Source organism: Tauraco erythrolophus, chromosome 4 (genome assembly GCF_009769465.1).
Source record: "Tauraco erythrolophus isolate bTauEry1 chromosome 4, bTauEry1.pri, whole genome shotgun sequence".
Taxonomy (NCBI): Eukaryota; Metazoa; Chordata; class Aves; order Musophagiformes; family Musophagidae; genus Tauraco; species Tauraco erythrolophus.
The window spans coordinates 11,055,471-11,079,695 of NC_141468.1; the positions used below are offsets into that span (position 1 = coordinate 11,055,471).

The following is a 24,225-nucleotide window of genomic DNA, read 5'->3' on the forward strand; positions in this document are numbered from 1 at the left end:
TTTTTTTATTATTTTTCCCCTCCTTCTGTTGTTTTGTTTTCTTTTGGACAGTGTGACAGATTATTCTGGATTACACGTGTTTTTCATTTCTTCATTTTACATATGTGTTTTGCACAGAGGTGCCTGCATGTGCCTGCATGTTCAGAAATGCTGTTTCCTTCACATCTAAAGTAGATCATTAACCTGAAGATTTGCATGCAGTTTCCCCTTCCCATTTAATTCATCAGGATGGAATGACTTTCAGAATCCATGAAGCAGCATTCTTTTGTGGGACTGGACTGTAACTTTGCCCTGTAATTTCAGGTGAGGTTATGGATTACTCAAGCAAGACCACTGGTCCTTATCCAGAGACTCGGCAGGTGATTTCTGGCATCGGGCTCAGTACACCACAGTATTCCCAAGCAAGAATGGTGTCATCTCTGGGTTCTCAGTTTGGCATTGGAAGTGTTTTAAGATCATCCAATGGTGTTGTTTATTCTTCAGTAGCGACTCCAATCCCATCCACGTTTGCCATCACTACACAACCTGGTTCTATTTTCAGTACAACTGTCAGAGATCTACCTACTCTGCAAACAATTGACTCAGTGCCCTCTTTATCAACTTTGCAACAGAATCAACCACTCCCCAGATCGTACAGTTTCTTGACAACAGTGGCAGCTGAAAAAGACAGTGCAATTACTGCCATTGATATGGAGACAGGGTTACAACCTCTTACTATAGAAACTATTACCTCTGAGCCAACCAACTTGATACCTACTTTAACTACAGCATCTGAAGTTTATACAGACGTAATTGACGATGAGGTTGCCCTTCTCATTGCCCCTGAAGAAGGTAAACAGCAGCAGCTTGATTTGGAGCGTGAACTTCTTGAGCTTGAGAAAATTAAGCAGCAGCGCTTTGCAGAAGAGCTGGAATGGGAACGTCAGGAAATTCAAAGATTTAGGGAACAAGAAAAGTTTATGGTGCAAAAAAAGCTTGAGGAGTTGCAATCCATGAAACATCATCTCTTATTTCAGCAAGAGGAGGAACGTCAAGCTCAGTTTATGATGAGGCAAGAGACATTAGCCCAGCAGCAATTGCAGCTTGAACAATTCCAACAACTTCAACAGCAGCTCCACCAACAATTAGAGGAGCAGAAAATTCGGCAAATATATCAGTATGGTTATGACCCTTCAGGAACTGGGTCGCCACAAACTACCACAGATCAAACACTTCTGGAAGGACAGTATGCAACCACAGAAAATGGCCAATTTTGGCCTACTGATGACACAACCACTACGGCTTCAGGAGTACTGGGTATTGAAATTCCACAAAGCCAAACATGGTATACGGTTCAGTCTGATGGCATTACCCAATACATACCTAGGTCTGGTATCCTAAGCTCGGTTTCAGAAATGTCTCTTAAGGATATTGATGTTAAAGAGGAAAAGCAATTGAAAAAGAGAAGTTCTATGCCAAAATTACGTGGTCCATATGAGGAGCTTGAGGAGACCCTGGAAGAAGAACCTCGGTGCTTCAAAAAGATAGTGGACAGTGGAGTGCAAACTGATGATGAAGACGGAGCAGACAGAGGTTACACAAACAGGAGGCGGAGAAGTAAGAAGAGTGTTGATACGAGTGTTCAGACAGATGACGAAGATCAAGATGAATGGGATCTTTCTAGCAGATCCAGAAGGAAGCCTCGTGTAGGGAAATACAGTGAGGGTACCACTGAGGCAGACAAAGCTAAACAATTCTCCAAAGTATCTAGTATTGCGGTTCAGACAGTGGCCGAGATTTCAGTACAAACAGAACCTGTAGGAACAATAAGAACGCCTTCAATCAGGGCCCGACTGGATGCTAAGGTTGAAATCATAAAGCACATTTCAGCTCCAGAAAAGACATATAAAGGAGAAAGTTTAGGATGCCAAACAGAGACAGAGTCAGATACTCAGAGTCCCCCATATCTGTCAGCTTCATCTCCTCAGAAAGATAAAAAACGCCCAACACCATTAGAGATAGGATACTCATCCCACCTTCGTCCAGACTCCACATTGCAGGTAGTCCCTTCCCCTCCCAAATCTCCCAAAGTTCTCTATTCACCCATTTCACCTGTTTCACCAAGCAAAGTTATAGAGTCAGCATTTGTACCCTATGAAAAACCCATCACTGATGACATCAGCCCTCAGAAGATGCTGCATGCTGACATTGCCAAGGTTCCTCCATCAAGCCCAAAGGCGGCAAAGATGATGCAACGCTCTATGTCTGATCCTAAGCCCCTGAGTCCCACAGCAGAAGACAGTTCCAGAGCTCAGTTTCAGTACACTGAGGGTTTCATGGTAAGAAGTTCTTGCTTGCTTTTTGGTTTTGTTTTTTGTTTTTTTTTTATTTTAATATGCAGTTCTACAGCTATCAGTACAGCATGAGGGCTGACACACTCATTTGCCATACCTGTGTATATAGTCTTTTTGCACATCTCTCTGAAAAGTCCCAAGGAATATCTGCTGTTTAGAGCAATGGTTATTTGCTTCATTGCTTTGCCTGGAAACAAACAAATCCGTATTACAGCCTTACTAAGATTCAGAAAAGCACGCAACAAATTTTCGATCAGAATTTGGAAGTCACTTTATGTTTTACGTGGCAATTAATTGCCAATAAAGTAGTTATCAGCAGTTCTTCATAAAATGAAAAGCGTTTTCTTTCTAATCGTACAACACCCACCTCTTGTGGCACAGTCTGTAGCGCATTCACCTTGAAGCTACTGCATGTGCCTTCTGAGAGGCAGCTAACACCAGATTTGTAATTACCTTAGTTAGCTGTCCTTTTTGACCCTCTTGAGGTTTCTTGGCCATTCGTGATTCCGTGGGTAGTCTTGTGTCTCAATATATACGTCTTTTATCTCTCCCAGAGTGAAAGGTCTCATATCGCAAAGCCATTTTTTGTTTGTTTGTTTTGGATAAGGAGGATTATCCAGAAGTTAGGCGAGTGTTGAGAGCTGTTCCCTATGGGGTCCGAGGAGGCAATTTTGAATAAGACTGACATCACCAGGATTAAAATTTTTCATTTCTGCAGTATTTCTTTTCCTTGAGAATTAAGATTTCTGATTTGAGAATCAGTATGTTATTGATGAATAAGAGGAAGAAGTCTTGGCTTAAAAAAAACCTTTATAATTTAACATGTTCTTGGTTGTCCTTTTGTCCAAGTCCATTCCCTTCTGTCAGTTGCAGGGTCAGTATCTTACTTGTCAGAGCTCTAGAAGAGTTGCCATTTGAGTTTTTCAGCAATTTTTATCTTTTATTTTGTTATCTGTGAATACATGAGTGATTAGTACTGGCTGGATAGAATGAAGAGGGCTTGTTCTCTATGTTTGATAATTTGTGGTGGCTTTCAGATGCAGAATTATCTGGTTATACTCTCACTGTAAGCAATTTCTGCAGCTTCACATATTTATGCAAATATTAAATGCTTCCTATGCTGTTACTGCTTGGAAAACGGCACTTGGAAGTTTGAAAGGGAAAACTGTAGTCATGACATTGGCACTCCGTATCAGCATCATTCCTTAATGCAGGACTTGCACAGTGGGAGAAACTATAGCATGAGCACTAAAGCTTCATGCAGATGGTTTGGAACTGCATCTTAAAGAACATTGCTCACGAGTTAGAAAGTGTTAGGTTCTACTACATGTTGGAGAATAGGTATAATATTGTAAAATAACTGCCAATGTAGTGAAACTATTACTGGAAACTAAGTATACTATTGTAAAATAACAGTGTAGTGAAACTGAGGAAAATTATTCAGTTTACTTATTTCATAGATACATACATAATTTATATGAATTGTATACTTTGTGTGATGGATGATAAATTCTATAAACCGCTGATTGTTTAAAGGCTTTTACAGTAGATTTTGAACACACACACACACACACACAGAGTATTCGTTAATGAGATATGGAAACAAAGTGCTTGTACATCTTTGTTTATTTTTCCCTACATGTTTACTACCCTTTTGCCTTGAGCCCAAACAGTAATGAGCTGCATTGTTCTTATAAGTATGCAGCCATCAAGCAGCAAATAGCCCATGTCTCAAAGTACTTACAATCTAAATAAATGAGGTGCACATTTTTATGGAACATGGGGTGCAAGTAGACAAGGGCAGGGAAAATAAAAAACTTCCATGAATGCGAAGTGTGCTGCAGTGTGTTATGTGGCGTATGGTGAGAAGCTGCTCTGTAAACCTCCCATGACCATCACGGCTGCTTTCAGCTCTGATGTCACGTTAAGCATTAAGTCTGTTATGCCCTCTCTTTCTGATAGAGTTTTGTTAAGTATCCGAGGTTCAGTTAGCTTAGGCTGGGATCAGGTACATGAAATTTAAAGGAGGAAAAGAGGCATATGACAAAAAAAGAGGGTATTTAGAGTGAAATTTACATTAAGTGATGTAATGACCTCTTCAGAATCTGGAAATATGGGCATAAATTGCTTTTGCAGTTGCTATATCAGTTTTGGTTCTTGATTGCTCAGTCCAGTTATGTTGGGAAGGGGGGATCTGCAGTATAAGATCTAAATGATCTCCTAGTTTCCAAGAGACACATAGTATTCTCTCCAGCATGTCTACGTATGTTTATACCAGCTGAGAACATGGGTTTAGGACTGTTACATCTTGGAAGCATGGGAAAAAGCGGACAGTGATTTCTTCTTTTGTACCTTTTGTCACACTCAAAAATTCTTCCTGAAAGTTAGCGTACACACAGTGTCATTGTTGACAAAGCCAAAGCCTTGTTGACATTTTTTCAACTGTAGAACTCTCTTGTTATAGTAACATACTGTTGTTATACTTGTGTTTGAATGCAAGATCACTTTTGCATTATCCTGCTAAGTGAGAAAGTAAGATGTTTCCTCAACTTTAAAATATTTTTGGCACTGGAACTGTATTTTCATTCTTTGTTTGTACAGTGCCCACAACAGCTAAAGTCTTTGTCAGTTAATTCTCTGTGTACTCTTTTTGTGCATACTGACTTGAGAGTTCCTACTTGCCTAATTATAAAAAGGGAAAGGTAGGAGGGATCAGTTATGTCCTTCAAAAAAGTGAAGTTCAGTGCAGAAAAACTGGTGAAGCAGCTCACTCTGGAAAACAGAATTTACTAGCGCTGAACATAAAAGAATAAAATGAAAATGAAAGACTGATCTTTCACTGCTTTAGGGAAATGGAGTGTGTATATGAATATTTTTTGCATGGATGAATATCCCATCACTTTTTTAACAGTTCTTGTTTCAGGGTTATGTCTTTGTCTGTATTCATAAACTTTGCAGGTGAAAAGGGTGTTCATGTGTTCATGTAAGTGTTTCATAGGCTTCTTTTTATGACAGTTTATCAAAAAAGTTGATCCTTATGCAATCAATGGGACTAAAAGGGTAAGAATAAAATTGGTCTGTTTCTAAGGTTTACAATGAAATGATACCTTGTCCTTCAGGCAGTGCACTTTCATCATTCATGCACTTCTTCCATTAAAATATATTTATTACAACATTGCAAGAAAAAAGATTATGGAGTCTATGACTAAGATGACTAGATTACCTCTCTATGTTTTAGAACTGCTGCTTTACATTTAATTTTATTCTTTAATGCACCTTTTATAGAAAATTATTACAATGTTTTATGATTGTAATAATAACTAGTATAAGTGAAAGGCTGAAAAATAACTTGATAGCTAATCACATAATAATAAGTATCCAGGTAATATCACTTTCAGTGATGGCACGTTTAATTTTCAGATACCAAGTCCTATGTTTACATTACGTTTTCATTTCCTGTGTATTGTAGTCATTGCCTCTATTTGAACACTTGAATGAACATAGACGGTAGCTTCCTGTTCATCCAAAGTAAAAGTATTGCTTTCCATTATGTTCCTTTTGGTAGTTCTTATGTGCTGTACATTTCTGTGATATACATTAGTTATCAAGTGTAACTGTGTCACAGAAAAATTGTGAGCTATAGGTTGTCAGCACCCAAAAAAGTTGTGTAAGTCACCCATCTGGAATCGATGCTTTGCAAAGATATCTAATTTTCCAGGTTTGTGAGCTTTGTGCCACTTGAGCTCCCAGTGGCAATGAGCTCTACCGCACTGAGTTTGATAGACTGTCCAGCAGTCCAGTGCGGTAGGATTCCACAGAGTGCAAAGCCATAGCAGTGGTTTCCATGAGGGCACTGGGAAGCGTTAGTAGAGTTTGGAAGTAGAGATTGAAATTTGTCCATTCAGCAGCAACAGAAAATTGTGGCTACCTGTCTAGTTTAATAAAGAAATAGCTTTAGACCAGTGCATCACAGAATCAAGTCACATGCCAGTCACAGTCAACTTTGGCACTTGTACACATTGCATATGTGTAATGAAAGACAGAAGTTGTCTCCCTTTTGCCTTTGGATGCAAAATGCCTGTTCGACTAAACTGAAGCAAATTGCAGAAGATCTTGCACATTAACTGTCACACACATATAACATCTACAGCTAAACAGTGCATAAAGGCTCAGCAGAAGTGTTTGTATTAGTGAAAATAATGCAAAGACACATCTGTCAACAGCCTGTCAGCTTCAGGGTAGAAATTGTACATTTAAGCTTCAACACTTAGAACAAATTCTATCAATCTATTTATTAAGAGAGTTAACAGACTTTTCTTGAAATTTTTGTCTCATGTGATTTGCAGTACTTATTAAGGCAAATATAATTCAAATCTGTATACCATAGTAAAAAAGATTTCAAGATTTCAAGCAAAGTCCCAAAAGATTGTGTCTTTATTTAGGTAACAATTGCAGGACTTCATCTATTGCTGTAGTAAGAGCAAAAGTGATTTTTATACTGTTTTTAAAAGTGTGAGTTACTTTAAATGACATAAATTTAAAAGTTTTAAAAGAAAATCAAGCACATTAATCTGTATTTTATCTTCTATGATATTCTGAAGTTTTCAACTTTAAAACTGAAGGTTAGGACTTCAGTGATGTGGGCTGGCCTTCACTGTGTCAGACGTGCTGTACATCTGGGCACTGAAGAGGAGAAACAGTAGTTGCTCCCAGTAGAATTAAAAGCTTCCATGTGTCATGTCTGTGATGTTTTGCTTGTTTATTTGGATCACAAGACTTGTATTTCAGCAAGGCACATTCTGTTTAGGTGATGAGTAGAGAGAAAGAGTCGGGATAATTACCTGGTATGAGGTTGGTTATTTCTGTTTACCTTCCTCAGAAGCAGCGAGTAGGTTCATTTCTTAGCTCATGCCAGAATTTCAGGTAACAGATTTCTGCTAATGTTGGAGCACAGGACATTGATGTTTCCCTTGGTTTCTTGTTATGTAGGCTTAATTCCAGCTAAAAGGAGTTGGTACTTTGTCATAGCTCTTCCAGTTACTGTAAAATATTCCGAAGTGTTTTGTGGTCTGAGAGGTAAGTGGTCACATGGTTATAACTGCAAAAGGCTTAATTCAGTGACTTTAATTTTCCATTTTAGTCCCATGATGCAGTCCAGAAAAAAGGAAGAACATTTTGTTTTCTGTAAAAATTATATTTCAATATAAAGGAGCCATTACCTCTTGCAGAAACAGCTGCTATTTAGGTTTAAGTACAGATGAGTGTTGAGTGAGGAACCGTCTTCGGTAGTATGTTAGAGTAACCTAGATTTAAAGTTGTTTGTTTTGGTTTTTTTTTCCCTTTGCTTCTGAGTGATATCTGTTGGCTGTGCTTTAATGAAACACTTCTTCAGGCACTGGTGACAACTGGTCCTTCATTTTCGCCATGCATACACCAGTGTGGGAGCAGCCTGATTTGCGTGGTTCGTATGGTATGTGTGCAGTTGGGTCTGCCTGACGGTATGTTAACACCCTCAGCAGCAGGCAAGTCCCTGGGTCTGATCAGACACAGGGGTTCCTGCATCCTTGAGAGTGCCCTGCAGCTACATGTGAGGCTGGTTCATTGCTTAAGGGCAGGAAATCTTATCTGGAGTTCAGGCCAGCAATCCAGAGAAAGTGTAGATGTACCTACTGAGTTCCTTTTGTGCTTGATTATCAAGTCACACACTTTTTTTGTGTGTTTCAAAAAAGTTCACTGGAAACTGAGTTGAAAAAAAAGTCTCACTCATATCTAGAAACAATTCTAGACAATCTTACCCCTGCGTAAACAGTAAAATAGGATTTACCTATCTTCTCCATTAACTGTGATTTTAGCTAGATTTAAGATTACTTTTTCCACTCATGGTTTGAATTATTTACATTTTAAAGTCCCGATAACATTTCAAGCTACAGCTTCCTGTGCTGTATTTAAAATCCTTTGGAATAACGGTTATGTGACTCAAATGAGACATCTTTTTTCCATCTGTCAGATCTGCAAAACAGAAAGACTACCTCACATTCAGTCAGCACACTATATAAACATTATTTTCTAAAGCACATTTAACTGGGTCAGTCTGTCTTGCCTGATACTTTTAAATTAGTTGATTTCACACCTTCTCTATTCAACCAAGGGACATTCATGCATAATAGAAAATTATTATGGTATTCACTCTTTTGCTTTTCAAAGGGGATCCTTAACAATCTTTTATAAAGCATGAGATTTGTGACAGAGTTGACAAAAAGCCTAGATTTTCTGTCAGTTGGGCCTTTTCTCACCTGCTGTCAGCTTATCCATCTTCCTCTTAAGCCAGCTCTCATATACACATTTAAAAACACCCCTTGCCACAAATCCTGTTCCTCACTCTTTTCTCTTCCATAAAAGACAAAGAATGAAGGTACAATAATATCTTTCCACTCATTTTCAACTGACTTGCTTGTCTTAGTTATCCATTTTAGGAATACTTTTGAGTTGCAGGTGTGGAGAGAGGCCAATATCATGTTCCCTGTTTTAAAGTAATAAACACAGCATCTAAATGTGTACAGCAGAACCAAGCAGGCACAGAAGAATGACAGAAGAGCATATAGTGACCTGTAAGTTCTGGCCTACTTCAGCTCTGCATTGTCTCAGACTCTCATCTCCTAACAAGCCATTGATTACTGAAGAAGCAATCTTACCTGATACCTGAATAAGTAGGAGGAGGATAAAATTTCTGCTACTGTAATTGCCTGACTGAACTCAAGACTGTTTTTCACATGTTCTGCTGATAAGTTTGGCTTCCTGCATTTTATTCTGTTCTCTCTTTTATGAGCAGCTATGACTGAAGCACAGGGAAATCATATTGTACTGAGCAAATGAACATACATTCTCCAAAAGAAGCAGAAGACCAATGTCTATAAAAATCTTCCCTAGAAAGGAAGAACTGACTGCGCTATGTTAGCGAGTTGTTTGCTACAATAAAAGCAGAACAGTAGATCAAAGTGGCTGATGCTATAGTATTTGCAAGTATACTGTGGTGTTGTCCAACAGGAGCCAGTCATTGATTTGGTCTGGTTTTCCCTACTGGGATTTGAGCACGTTTGAGATACACTTAGGACAGAGCTTCCTATTTGGTTTTCTCCAGAAGGAGTCTAGTCTGCATGCATGAAAACCTCCCTGCAAACTGTAGCAATGTGCACTACCTAGAGAAAACCAATCTGTTCTTGTTAAAGTAGTCCAAACTTCATCTCATATCAAAATGCAAGTTTTATTTTCAACACTTTTTCCCATCATTTTATTAAAATATTTTCAAATTTGTAAAATATTGTCTTGATCATCCAAATGTGATTAAATGTTGCTTGGAAGTGGTCCAAGACTGGAAAAAATCCATGATAACTCATATGTCCTATATAAGGATTACTAAAAAGAAAGCCAGAACCACAGTACATCAGTTTTAATTAAATACAAAAAAATATTCAGAACAGTAAAAAAATGTTCTGTGTACATCTTCATTCTCCACTGTGAGAACAGTTACCTTTCCTCCTTTCCTCTGCATGTGAGGCCTCTAATATGTTCCTTTAACATATATCAATGCATTTAAAATTCTCCCTGATTTCTGGTTTTGGGTTTGTTTTTGTGTTTTGCTGTTTAGATTTCTTTTAGAAACAGTTCGGGATATGCCAGTATGAAGATAATTATTCTGTGCAATCATTTCCTTAAAATTTAAAGGGGTGCATCCCCATTAAATTCTGATACTTGAGCATACTTTCTCCAAGGGTGTACTTTCTCTAGGGGCGGGCATACCTTCTCCAGGGGCATACTTATCCCTGGAAATGAATTTAATTTTAGCATATGAGCTACTAAAAATTTTGAAACTCTGCGTTTTCCTCAAAAGAAAAATACGAAAAATACCTGGAGAGCTAGATATACCCCATATGATCACCCCAAAAAGTAAAAATAATAAAAGGATGAAGTAAAGGTAGCCAGTAATCTTTGGGCTCAATGTGTGTTGTTAATACTCATCACTGCATTATTAAGTCTGTAAGTCATTTACTAGAGCCCTGAAGTTTTGCTTCTCATCTCTAGAAATACTGGCTAGGCCAGGTTCTCTTGTACTATCAGTGTTTCAAATTGCAATGTGGGCTAATAACACCTAACAGTTTTAGTTTTGTTTTAAATTAGTAAGACTTGCCTGTGTTAGAACTAACATTACTGGAGTACTTCGTCCAGTTCTGGAGCCCCCAACATAAGAAGGACATGGACCAGTTGGAGAGGGTCCAGAGGAGGGCCACGAAGATGATAAGAGGGCTGGAGCACCTTTCCTATGAGGACAGGCTGAAAGAGTTGGGGCTGTTCAGCCTGGAGAAGAGGAGGCTCCGGGGTGACCTTATAGCGGTCTTCCAGTACCTCAAGGGGGCCTACAAGAAAGATGGGGAGAGGCTATTCAGGAGGGCCAGTTGTGATAGGACAAGGGGTAATGGTTTTAAAATAGAGGGAGGTAGATTCAGGTTGGATATTAGGAAAAAATTTTTTACCATGAGAGTGGTAGAACACTGGAACAGGTTGCCCAGAGAGGTGGTGGATGCTCCATCCCTGGAGACGTTCAAGGCCAGGTTGGACGAGGCCCTGAGCAACCTGATCTAGTTGGAGATATTCCTGTTCCTTGCAGGGGGGTTGGACTAGATGACCTTTGAAGGTCCCTTCCAGCCCTAACCATTCTATGATTCTATGATTCTATGATTACCATGGTTCTGATCATCAAAATCCTTCTATTCAGGCGTTGGTTTTCTGAGTCAGTTATTTCATATGAAAAATAATTTGTTAAGATACATAGCTGTATTTACAGTTATAAGTTAAAGTAGGTGTAGGCATACTGGTTTACATATTGATGCTGCAAAATCAAATTGATAAAAATAGCCCGTTCTAGTGTACTTTTTTACTTTCTTACTCCAGCACAATATTATTTATTGATAAATTAAAATTTTTGCAATTACTATTTTAAAATGGAAGTTTACTTTCCATCGGCCAGCTGGAAGTAGATATCTTAGGTCAAATTGGTCACTGTCAAACTGGAAGGCAGTTTTAAGTGGGTCAAACAAGGGTTTGTCATAGGCCTGACTCTTTAATAATTCAATTGCAATTTAGAGTATGGGGAAAGCACTCATATAGCATTTGCAGATCAATATAGGAAACGCAATTACTTTGGAAAGCAGAATTGCATTTCAGAGCAATGTTCCAAAATCAAATTCAGTAAAGATACAGACACTACAGGTACTAAAGAAAAAACAATATTCAGAAATATATCTGTTTAGGCAAGAGCAATACTGAAAATGTTCAGGTGTAGTGGCAAGAGTTCAGGCTTAATAAGACTTAAAAATATGAAGTGCTTGCAAGAAAGACAGTGGTATTCCTGGGAAACGCTGACAAATTTTACATGTTTAAGATATGTGCTGTAATTGTTCTACCCTACTCAGTGCTTGGTGACAATGCAGCTATATATTTTATATTATATATGTATTCTGCATGCAGTTTAGGTCAGCACCACTTAAGAGTTAGTGAGACTGAAAAAATTCAAAGTTTTGCAAAAGAGAAAGCATAAAAGGACAGCTACTGACCACTCTTCATGTCCAGTGGAGGTAAGAAATGGATTTTCTCAATTTGTGGCCTGGGATATTTAGTAGATATGAACAAAAACTTGATAACTACAATAGCACAAATGCCTTAGAATCCATACATTTTAGTGAAGCTTTGTTGTATCTGAATATTGGGAATAACGTAAAAGAATAGATGGCCTACATGACTGATTTCCTTTCCAAGCCGAGAATATATTCAGCAGTAAGAATAACAGCATTATCTTTAAAAATTGAATTCTAAAATTAAATACAACTTTGTTTAGTATTCATTGCTCTTTTTACACATTATCATCCACTTTATTGCTATCAATTTGTATTGATACAACATTTGTCCCAGACTGCTGGAGTAAACTAACTTCTCAGACCATATAGGGCTCTTTCTATAACCTGAGTGACCTTGGTGTAACAGTCTTAATTTAAAGGACAGGAAGCTGAGACAAAGAAAAGAGGTGCATAATCAAATAGCCTAAATGCCACCTGTCTTGTTCCTTCTGTCCCTTAGCTGAAGTTGCATTCATTCCCCATTTTACTTTCCTCTCTTTGCATTTCTCTTCAGAAGCCCAGAGACGTCTAGCGTCTTTCTTGACTGACACAAGGCCCTAGGCTATCTAGTTAAGATATGAAGGATTGGAAAGGTCATGTTTAATGTTAGATATTGGTCACGTAAAATCACACCTGCCATGGTCACTTAAGATTCCTGTTATAGTCTGCAGGCAGAAGGGAACAACAGTTCGTCTACTTATTTTGTATTTGTACTCTAAAACATGATTAGTCTCATCCATTTCTCCATTGACTAGAAAGAGATTCTAGATGATTGAGACTGCTTTTGGTCAGGTGAATCCCATGGCCTCTTGAAAAGTCTGTCTTTGGAGTCTTCTGTGTTATTTCCTCCTTTTTCTCTCATTAAAAATAAGTAATGTTCCTTTAATTCACTGAAATGTCATAAAAAAAAAAAAAGAAATCTTTCCAATAGTTTCCAGTTTTTCCCAACATGCTTTTAAGGTGAATGGCTTGCTGACAGATGGGCATCATAGTGCAGACAAACCTCTTATTTACAGAGCAAGGTTGACTTTGTTGACCAAAAATCAGACTTTCAGAAGCTATCCAGTTCTCAAATCTGACCTGGAGAGACTGAGATAGTTTTTCCTTTGTGCTTCTCTTCTCAGTTCAGTTTCTCCAAATAATTTCCATTTTTTTTACCAAGAAGGAGTTGGACTGGTAAACTTTTTCAGAAACTCAAAATTAAGTGATTTACCTGCTGCAATGTTCAGCTCAGGGAGTACTGGTATAGTAAGTGCTTACAGTCTGCATTTAGAATGAAGATGTGAGACAGGAATTAACAGATCCCAGTTTGCTCAGTGCTGTGATGCCTAAGTCAGCCTTTTAGAAACTCCAAATACAGGCGTAAGTCTGAAACGTTGTCACAGGATATGGCTTAGACATCTCTCTGATGCAGATCCTGAAATTTCTCTCTTCATATTCCTCCTCTTCCTCTGTACAAGACTACAGAGGAAGCCTGCCTTTGGCACTCATCCTCCAGAACTTCTTGCATTTTGCATAGGATGAATTTGGGTCTCAGTTCAATTTCTGTTCCCATTCTCCATCTGTCCATATCTTCCCTCTAATCTCCTTGCTAAACCCTGCTTCTGTTTCCCAGCCGGTGTCTCTCTGACACCTTCTCTCATCCAATCTAAGTGGTTCCTATCAAAATACAGCTTTTATTATCTCACCTTACTCACTTTGCAAGCTGTTTGCTAATGTGGAATCCTGCTCAAGCATGGAGCCTGCTGGTGCTCTTACACTGCCTGGCAAGCCTTTTCCCTGGTGTAGGATCACAAATACCAAACAGGATAAATGGGCCAGCCATTAACTGAAAGTAAAGGCAAGTTCTGAAATTAAGTAACTAGTATGGAGGAAGGCCTGAAGGAGGATTGAGTGCTGGAGATTTCCTCAATGTGTGTGAGATGTGAAGTTTAACAGTCCTGATTTCTCTAAATCTGGGTAACAACTTGATATAGACAGTCAGCAGGTGCCAGAGGGGAAAAGATAGTCAGGAAGGATGATGGACGGGGTGAATCAGAATGAGAGTTACCCACCTAAAATTTAAGCCTAATATAGGGAAGATTAATTTGAGACTCAGTGTTTATTTTCGGCTGCTCCAGAGCATTAATAAAACACAGTGACATAAGCCTCAGAAAATCGTAAGATAGCTTGGAAGTAATATTTGCTTCATAAGCTTGTGGAGCACGTTTTCTGTAACCTCTTTCATGATTGTGGTTTTGCTTTATATAAATGATGTACGAGGGTAACAGTGAAATAAAATTATACTTCTTCTCTGAGTTGAAGTTGGAACCAATGACTGTCTTTTTCAGAAATTTTGCTGTCTGGGTTAATCGCTTACATCATATTGATACTCCTTTTATGATTCCTAAGTTATAATCCACAGTAGAAATATTATGGCCTTTTAGGAAGAACAAAACGGAATCAGTCCTTTGCTGATTTATCAGTGATGTAGTAGAATAGTGAGTTTTATAGTAATGCCTCCAGATACTTCTTTAGGCAGTAAAAGTCATTGTTTTGATAGCAGTAGTCCTTTTGCTCCAAGTCCTTATGTTCTTACAACCTGTTTGGACATTGCTTGTCTGAGAGAACCGTAACCCAGGCAGAGGAACCCATTTTTATCTCTTTTTTTTTTAATTTCTTCATCATTTGGCCCAGGAGCTCACCAAAGAAAACAAAAAGGTTTGACAATGTTCTAAAACAACATTCTGGAGGGTATTTATTGAGCATACCTAGCTATTTTTCATCTCACGACACTGCAGTTATAGAACATTTATTTTCTACATCAAAGCTTTTATTTAATAAAAAGAAATACTGCAGATCTGGCTCTTTCACACTTTCCACAGCATCTTGGCAGTAAATCCATCAGGATGCTGGTGTCTGTGTTGTGTTTTGCAAGCATTAACTAGTTAAACTCCTCAGCCATCACAGTGACCAGGAAAAGGATCTATAACAAATTGGTTGGGAAGTTTATGTGGAGGTTATATAGTCCCACCACCGCCTCAAAGCTGGGCTAATTTCAATGTTAGATCAGATGACCAGAGGGCTTGTCCAGTTGAGTTTCGAAAATCTTCAAGGCTGGTGATTTCACTGTCTCTCTGGGCATCCTGATCTGGGACTTCACTGCTCTCACAGTGGAGAACGCTTAATTTCCCTTGTGCACCTTGTGCCTTTCATCCTTCACTCTGCATCTCTTAGAAGAGTCTGAGTGTGTCTTTTCAGTAGTGCTGCATTTGAGAGTTGAAGACAGCAATTAGCTGTTTTTCCCAAGCTAATGCAGCTCAGTTCCCTTAGCCTCTCTTCATAGAACAACCACTCTCTCAAGCCCTAACCATCTTGCTGGGCCTGCATTAGGCTCTTTAGCCAAGATTGTTAGTGCTTTGGGTGGATATAAAACAGGATGAGAAGAGTATGAGAACCTCTCCCAAGTCCTCCTAGTTAGTGGTGATGTTCTCATTAACTGGAGTGCAGTGATACTCGAACTGCAGTACTGCTTCACTTCAGAAGCAAAATATGTTCTCTCAGGCACTTACTCTGCTGCTTTATAAAGAAATACACAGTACAGTACAGGAAACACTAGCCTATGCCCCCCATTAAGCTCTCAAACCCGGTAATTGTTAGAGTAATTTGGGAAATGGCCGTTGTGGGTTTTTTTGCCACTAAAACCTCCTCCTTTTTTTCTAGATGTTTTTTTGATATACTGACGTTTTGAGAAATTGTCCTTTCATAATAAAAACTAGTATCTATTTATAGACATGTAATGCGTAGGTGATATATAAATTTGGAGATACTAGTACCTCAGTGTCATCATTATAGAGAGAAAATCTATTATAAATGTATTTTGGATTTTTAACAGATTAGAAAATGCCTCTTTCATTCCCATGTTATGGGAAACTAGACTTGAAAATAAAGATGCCTCACACCCAGTGATAGTATTCCATAAAACATCTCTGTGAGGGATTTCCTTCAAAAATATGAAATAAAAAGTATTTCCATGTTTTATGCAAAAATAATAAGAAACTACAATAGAAACATAGTTGATGGGACACCACCAAAATACTTCTCGATTACAGCACCATCCCAAATTCAAGTTGGCACTCATTAATCCCTTGTTATTTCAGAATTTCTTTGAATATGATTTTTAGAATCTTAGTGTTGTAATCTTTTCCTCTATTTTGGAACAGTTAATTTAAAAAAAAAATAATTTTTAAGCAAATGTCTGTATTAAAGTAGCTCTAAATTTTCTTACAGAACAGTGACTCTGGGACTAGAATGGTTTTGATTCTTATTTCTACTTTGTTTATAAATTTTTCAAAGATTCTGGAGGTGTATGACCCTAGGTCTTGAAGAAATACTAAGATGCACATATTCCTATTTTGTTCAGCCTGTGTAACCTCTCCACCCATTCTTTGAACTTTTGTTAGTCCTCCTGCTCCCCTTTCTTTCTTCTTATCATTTACTAATTGTATTCTTTTCTTCTTTTTATGTTTCTTCATGTCACTTCTCTTCTGTATTTTCACCATCAAGTCATTACTTTAAAGAATGTTTGCTGGCTTCATGAATCTTTTACCTTTGATGCTCACAGGAGTCTCTGGCAGTGTATCTCAGCCAAATTGCCACCTTAACCACCAAGGATAGGAATGTTGTCAGACAAGGGGCACAGAGAACTGCCATGAAATGGATCGAGCTCAAAAATAAACTTCAAAAGATGTCAAAATTAAATGTGAGAAAATGAGGAGAGGCATGGTCCAGGAGAACAGATGTATGTCCAGCTCATAATAAAACCCAAGTAGCATTATGTAGAGAAATCTATACTGGCTGTAAAGAAGTTACTTGAAGAACTAGAAGTCTTATATTAATTTTGCTCTTCATGAAAGATAATGCACATTAAAAGTTCCTTAATAAGACTAGACTTACTGCCCCATTAATCTACATACTGGTTTCAGCAGCAAAATTGTGTCTGCTGCAGTTTGTCAGCTTACTCTGGTGTACAGGCACAACTGAGGATGCAGAAAGAGAAATATGGAGTAGTAGGAGAGAAGGAAATACTTTAAACGAGAATTACCGCTGAACCGTTTGTGATCTATAATGGCTTAAGTTCACAACTATGTCCTTTTGACTTTTAAAGCCATAGAAGCTTATATCTCAGGGATCGTTGCAGAAGACATTAACTAGATAACTCATAAAACTGTGAAATTAGTGGTACAATCTTTTAATCCAGTGAGCCATGGATCATACTTTGAGGAAATTAGAATGATTTTTTTTTTTTTCTCTGAACTGGTTATTCCATTATTTCCAATGTGAGGAGGCTTTTTTATGCTTTCTTTAAAACAAAATCTCGCAATTCTGATTCTTACAAAAAACGGACACCCAAATAGATGGAATATGGGGAACAGGGAGAAAGGCTGTTCATTTAGACGATTGAAACAGTGCAACTGGAAATGTTCTAGTAGAAAATATCTCCTAAATCTGAATCTTATACTGGAGAAGTTCAAGTTTGCACAGAAAAAAAAGAATGAAGTTCTATATAGTAGGGAAAAAAAAAAAGAAGTGATAGTTTGCCAGCTGTCTATGGAGAGAAAGTAAAAATGAGGCCCTGGCAGCTAGCAAGTTGAAAAATTGGACAATGATTCTCCTGAAACACATTTTTTCCTATCTAGGTTTTAAAAAAAAAAAACAAACAAATAACGAAAAAAAAAAAAAAAACAACCCAAAACAAATCACCACCACAAAAAAAAAAAAAAACAAAAAACAAAAAACAAAAACAAAACAAACCACAGGAAAAACACCCACCACGAACACATACAGGCATGGGTTGTTTTTTCCTCTACTTCTGATCCTACTGGAAATATTTTGGGGAAAAAAAAAGAAGTTTCTATTAATGGAGAAGAATTTCCAATTGTCTGACTTGTTCTAGAAGTATTGACAATACAGTCAATAAAGTAAATGATGGGAAGTGACAGACAATGATAATCAGCTCATTTGCTGCAAAGCCCAGAAAGGGGTTTGATGTGTGGAGTGGCTCTGAATGTGTGTATGGAACTGGAGATATTAATAGAATAACTGAGATGGTAGAAGTCTTATTTTGCATCAGATTTGTGATTCTGTTTTTATCAGTCTCTAGTAACTTATTTTTGCTTATAGATAAGTAAAAAGATAGATATCTTACATATAGATAAGATATATAGATATATCTTACCCATATTGATGTGTTACATTACACAGTCACTGGAATGAACAATAAATTAAGAAACAAGGTGGAACAAGAAAGGCGTCCTGCTCACAAAGCATAGAATTTTTAAATAAAATATGTTTTAACTTCATTATACTAGACAGCTGATAATTATATGAGAGAAAAAATGTAAATGCTTTAAAATACCAGTATATTTCGGATCCTGTATCTGAAAAGCATTGTCAACACTTGTTAAGTTTTCTGCTGAAAGTTACAGTATTACTGTATTAGTAATTAGTATTACTAATAATATACTTTTAAACTCTAAATTTTTTAAGGAAATGTGTTAAAAATATTTATCCTGCAGTTCAGAATATTCGGAGTTAGAATGTAGCTTGGAATTTAGAGACAAACTAAGAAAGAGCAAATTGAAATCGATGCTTAATTGTATCAATGCTTTTTTCTCCTGAGTTGGTCATACAGAAAGAATAGACTGAAGAACAAGTTAAATATTTTCAGATGTTTATTCTTTTTCACATGCAGTTCGACAATTAGAATGTAGTTTTGTGAGGATAGGATCTGAAATACAATTTCATATCAAAGTCCATCTAATTCAACCTTTTCTCCATGGCAGTGACCAGTTCATTCATTTTCTGAAAAGGGTGAGATAGCTTCTGAGGTTAGGTGTCGTCCTCTGTAACAGAACTTGGCTTACTCCCAGAAAGCTAACGTAATATTTTTTTTTAATTTTTTATTTAATGCTAACTACTAAATACAACATATTTTATTTACCCACAAAAATGTTCCTTTTTTTGATCTGAAGACGGAAAGGGAAATGCTCATATTTATTATATCTTAGAAAATATTCAGTGCTCTAAGGAAATTGTTGGGACAGAGTTCTGTTTCTTTTCTGAACCTGTTCTTCCACTTCATATAGAAAGTCTGCAACAGACATTTTCTCATATTGTATGTTTCCAAAGTGTCAAGCACAGTGGTTTCTGAATAACTAGATTGGTTCTGAATCACTTGGATCACCGAGTGCTTACCTTTCCTGGGATGAGCTAGAGAACTGTGCACAAAACCCCACATACTTTTTACATATAACACATGATTTTTCACAAGGCATAGAGTATACACCTCATGTATATGACTATATTTGTAAAGCGATACAGTGCTTTCCCAGTGTTCTTTCAGAACTGCTGCATAGGAAGACTCTGTGGTTTTGGGGCTTCATGACATGAGCATAGGTGTAAAGGAAATTTCACTTGAAAGGAATAGGCCGATCTTGTACTCTGACCCAGACCTATGAGCATGTTAGAAATTAATGATATCACCTTTTCTCTCCGCTTCAGAGTCTTCATTTTAAGTCTTACAAAGAGCTCGAAGTTTGCTTTTCGGAGGAGACTCTTGTGCCAGTGGGCTCCTCTCTGACTTGGTCCTGAGTTTTAATTGTTCTAAAATTTGAAAAAAAACATTGTTCTTCTTATGTTATGTTTAGCTAAAACATATTTGATATGTATTCCATTTTCTCATTCTTTGTCATCTTACATATCTGAAATTAATATTATATTACAGCATTGTAGTTATATTTCATTAATATATAATTTGTAAAATGCTTAAGAAGGAATCAATACAGTGACAGAAAAAGCAGCGTAGATTAAAAGTGTTGGCTATGGTCAGACACAAAGTCATTAAATGTTTTCCAGAAAGAGAGCAGAGCAGATAAAGAAAAATGTTTAATCATTACTTCAGTACTTAGTGTTTATGTGTAAATTCATATTCAAACAAGATGATTAGGAATTGCCCACTAATACACAGAGCTCATAGATAAGGCATGCTGAGGTAAGTGCCATCAACAATTCGTCAGGCAAGATAATCTTCATCACTCTTCAGCCCGCCTGGCTCCTGTCTGCTATAGGTACAGCAGTGTACTGAAATGATTACTGTGCCTTCGGATACCAGATGAGAGATCTGAGAATTAAAGGATTTCGTGTTTCCTGCTGAAATGCAAACAGCCGGTTCCATAAGTGTTACCAGTTCTGTAATACTTATAGAAAGGTTCTTTACTTTTGTTTATGGACTTATCAAATATCTGTGAACATAAATACTGTCGTCTGAAAATGAAGTGAAAATCGTTTAGGTTCCTGCCTCAATGACTTAGGAATTAAATAGCAGAAATCTTCATCATGGGAGATGACTTGATGATCTCTATCTTGGTCTGTCCAAGGCTCTAAAATCAGTGCATGATTGATGCTCAACAATAACCTTTTGTCAATCTTAGCTCACAGGCAATTAAATTAATGGCTAGTAAGCTTGAGATCCTTTAAGCATTAACTTAATGATGCAGAATCAAAATATTTCAGTTAAGCAATGTTGCTTTGATTACCTTAAATAGATATAAAAAGTATTAATAATCCGCAAAATATGAAATAACAATAATTTTATGAAGTTTGTGATTTAGATCAAGGTACTCTTAAAAGCTAATGATCTTAGGACTTGCACAAAACCAGATTTGTCTTGAAATGAGAAAAATTGAATTTTATATACCTAGCTAAAGTTCTTCCATTATCATTACACGCAGTGGTAGCATTGTGCAGTGAAGGTTTAGAAGAACCCTTTTATGCACAGCCATTTTTTTCCTGTTTTCCAACTAAATATTAACTAATGAAGTGTTCTTGTCTTGTTTATCCTGATACTGTGAAACCTTCACTGTTCTTGTTTTGTGCAATACCGTTTTCTTTAACCTTTATTGTGTTGGAAATATATATTACATTGAGGGTGGTGAGGCCCAGAGAAGTTGTAGATGCCCCATCCCTGGAAGTGTTCAGGGCCAGGTTGGATGAGGCTTTGAGCAACTTGATGTAGTGGAGAGTGTCCCTGCCCATGGCAGGGGGGTTGGAACTAGATGATCTTTGAGGTCCCTTCCAATCCTAACCATTCTATGATTCTATGAATACAACATTTTCTTCTGACATCCTCAACAGCTAAAAAGCATTAGTCACTTCTGCCTTTTCCAGTCTTTAGGGAGCACATCTTTGACAAATCACACTTGCACCCATCAGTTCCCCTTTCAACCCATTTTTTTTTTTTTTTTTGTAAACTCTGAGTTTGGTCAGTAAGATCAACTTCAGATTTATTAGTGTCACTGGAAATTTTAAAACAGTGAGAACAACACATAGAAACCACAGAGAAGAGAACCAACCGAAATGTGTATTCATCTTGTAAACATCTTCTACTGTTTGTTTTCTGTGTTTCTATAGTAAAACTCACTGTGCGCTGCATGTTTAGGGTAACTGGTATAGTCCATATGAATGTGATCAAGTACTGCTACTTTTTATTTAGATTTATTTTGACCTTCGGCAGTGATGGACAAAGAATGGCTTGGAACAATAATAATAGGGAAAATGAGGGAGGAAACAAAAATGAGGGGGGAAAAAGAACTTTTTTCCTTTTGTATCTGCAGTGAAAGTATACCCTAGATTCCAAGTCAGCCATAAGAATTTTCATTTTTATGTAGTGTCTTGAAATATCGTAATTGGTTTAAGTTCTGTTTCTCCATTTTTTTAATACTATGTAGGTTTAGAAACTGCAAATGGCACAGCTTTCACATTAACTTCAGTTTTTCTGCTGCCTTTTCTTTATTTTTAACTTCATTAGTGTTTAAAAGTAAGCTTGCCAAATTTCTATCTTCCTGTCCTGCCTTGTCACGGTAAGCAGAAATGGGAAGAGGAAGGTCATGATTCTAAAATAGTATAATTGCTATTAAAATAGTAGGAAGAAAATTCATTAAAGGTTACTGCTTTCTTTTTCCCCAGCCCTACACAGTTGAATTAAATATCACATTGCCTGCAAGGCTGTCATCTGATTGAATTTATCCAGGAGTAGAACACTTCTTCTGAAAATGAATCTAGATTTCAGTGTTAGTCACATAAACCATATTAAATAATCGTTAAAAAAATCGGGTATAAGAATTATATTCATTTATACTTAAAAAGAGAAGATGGAGATTGTTCATTAGGACTTTCTCCCAGTTTTTTTCACAGTTGAGCTGATCGAGGCTGAGTTGAATACCTTGACTAGATTTCCTTCATGAAGAGCTGGTGCTGATGTCCATTCTGGTTTTAAATGCTCTCAAATGCTGAGACATTTCCACTTCTCTTTCCTAGCTCCATTGATTAAATCTGGTGTAATATCAGACTGTAGAATACATATACAAGAAAAAAAACAAACAAGGGGGGAAAAAAAGTAAACTTTAAAACATAGTTTCATGCCTTTTAAAAGACTTTTTTGTTTGGAAAAAAAAAAAAAAAGAGAGATCAATTTTGACAGATAACATAGTGAAAGCTGTTTTCCTTCCATGAGAAGATGTTCTGGTTTTTAAGCAGTATAACAAATTTCTGGACCTGATTATTCAAGTATTAATGCCTTATTTGAAAAGTTGGCTTTTTGAAGGTTTAGGGTGGGGTGGGAAGAGAGGTTAATTTGGTTTTGTTTAAAGTGTGTCTCTTGGAAATGGGTTTATATCAAACTGGAAATGCCATTCCTAGATGAGAATAAGAATAGGAATATGGGGTTTTGTGTGGTCTGGCTAGTACACTTTCTCGCTGTAGAAGTGTAATGGAAAATCTGGACACACTGTGAGTGGTTTTCACACTTCAGAAGTTTAGCCATCTGTGGTAGACGATCTATTCTGTGTGTTTATTATCAGGTTCAGTTACATTCCTTTAAAAAGGGAGAGGATTGGGTTGGCTGGAAGCTTCTGGAGAGAGAGAGGTTGCTCCTGCCCTGGGAGCAACTGAGCATTTTTTAGGGGGAGTTCTTATGCTTCAGAAAAAGAAGGGTGGAGGGAGAGGGGAAACAAAAAAAAAAAATCAGGCAAAAGTTCAGGGAGATACTGAGAAACTGCAGAGAAGAGAGAGAAATGGACTCACAACCCAAGCTGATGGAGAAAGTAACTTGTCCAGCTGAGGCAGAGGGGATTATGCAGAATTTACTTGAGACCAGAAAGCTGGTGAGTTGTTGAAATAGAGTGAAACCTGGAAGCCAGGCATCAGTGACTGAAGAGAGTTTCATAAACCTCCTTTTGCTTCTCTTCTATTCTAATAGTGTGTAATGCTGGGATTTTGACAACTGTGTAACTGTATAACCACCATGAAGGACTATTGGCACCTACAGAACTTGAAAAGCCTTACAGAGCTATACATTGTACCAAAGCAGAGTAAGAAGTATGTTTTTCTACAGTAGAATGTGTTTCATCGGTAAATTTTAAGGCACTTTTGGAAAGTGGAGGAAAGAAATTTGATGCAGGCTGTTCTGCAGGTGCACAGCAGTATGGGTGAAGTCTGGGCTGGGCAAAAAAAGACCAAGACAAGGCTTAGCTGTGATGCTTGTAGACAGGCAGTTAGCCACTGGGTGAGTTTGTCTGATCCATGCCTTACAACAGCAGTTACATGGCCATTGTTCCCCAGCATGAACCATATTTTAAAGAAAGTGATTAATTAGGGCTCTACTCGCTCTGCCACCTTTAATCTCAGACCAGGGAACCAAAGCATCGTGAGCGTAGAATAAAACGAATACTGCCTGGATGATCAAACTGAGCCAAGCCCAGAGCCTTTGATTGCTGAGGAAAGGTGTCATTTCTGAAGAACTGTAGAGGTGGCAAGATTCCTGCATGGAGAAAAGGATTAAAACTCTGCTACAAAACAGATCCCACATGAGAAGCCAGAGCAGAAATTCAGACTGCTGCAGTTGCTAGGAGTGGGACTGACCTCCTTTGCCTTGAGACATTTACAGGTGACATCTGTGTTACGTGCGGCTGTTCCTACAGTCTGTAAGAGAAACAGGTGTGATTATGGTGTGAGCTAAAGAAAAATTGCACTTTCTTTCAGTTCAGTAGTCTGGAGGACTAGCTCAGATTAGCTCTGTACATTATGTCTGTGCTGGGGCAGATGAATCCTCACTCTTGCGAATAAACAAGGGCTGTGGCACAGCATGTGGAGTCTCGTCAGCCACCGTTCTTTGGAGGAAGTCAGCA

General features: G+C 37.6%; 1 protein-coding gene across 2 annotated transcripts in view; it reads left to right on the plus strand.

Annotated features, from left to right (window-relative positions):
- Positions 1 to 24,225, plus strand: part of PCLO (piccolo presynaptic cytomatrix protein) — a 401,981-nt gene that overhangs the window by 198,167 nt on the left and 179,589 nt on the right. For both annotated transcript variants that reach the window (XM_086610093.1, XM_086610095.1), the window contains exon 6: positions 304 to 2,318. In XM_086610093.1, coding sequence (XP_086466219.1) covers positions 304 to 2,318 — 2,015 coding nt within the window. The remainder of the gene's footprint in view (positions 1 to 303; positions 2,319 to 24,225) is intronic.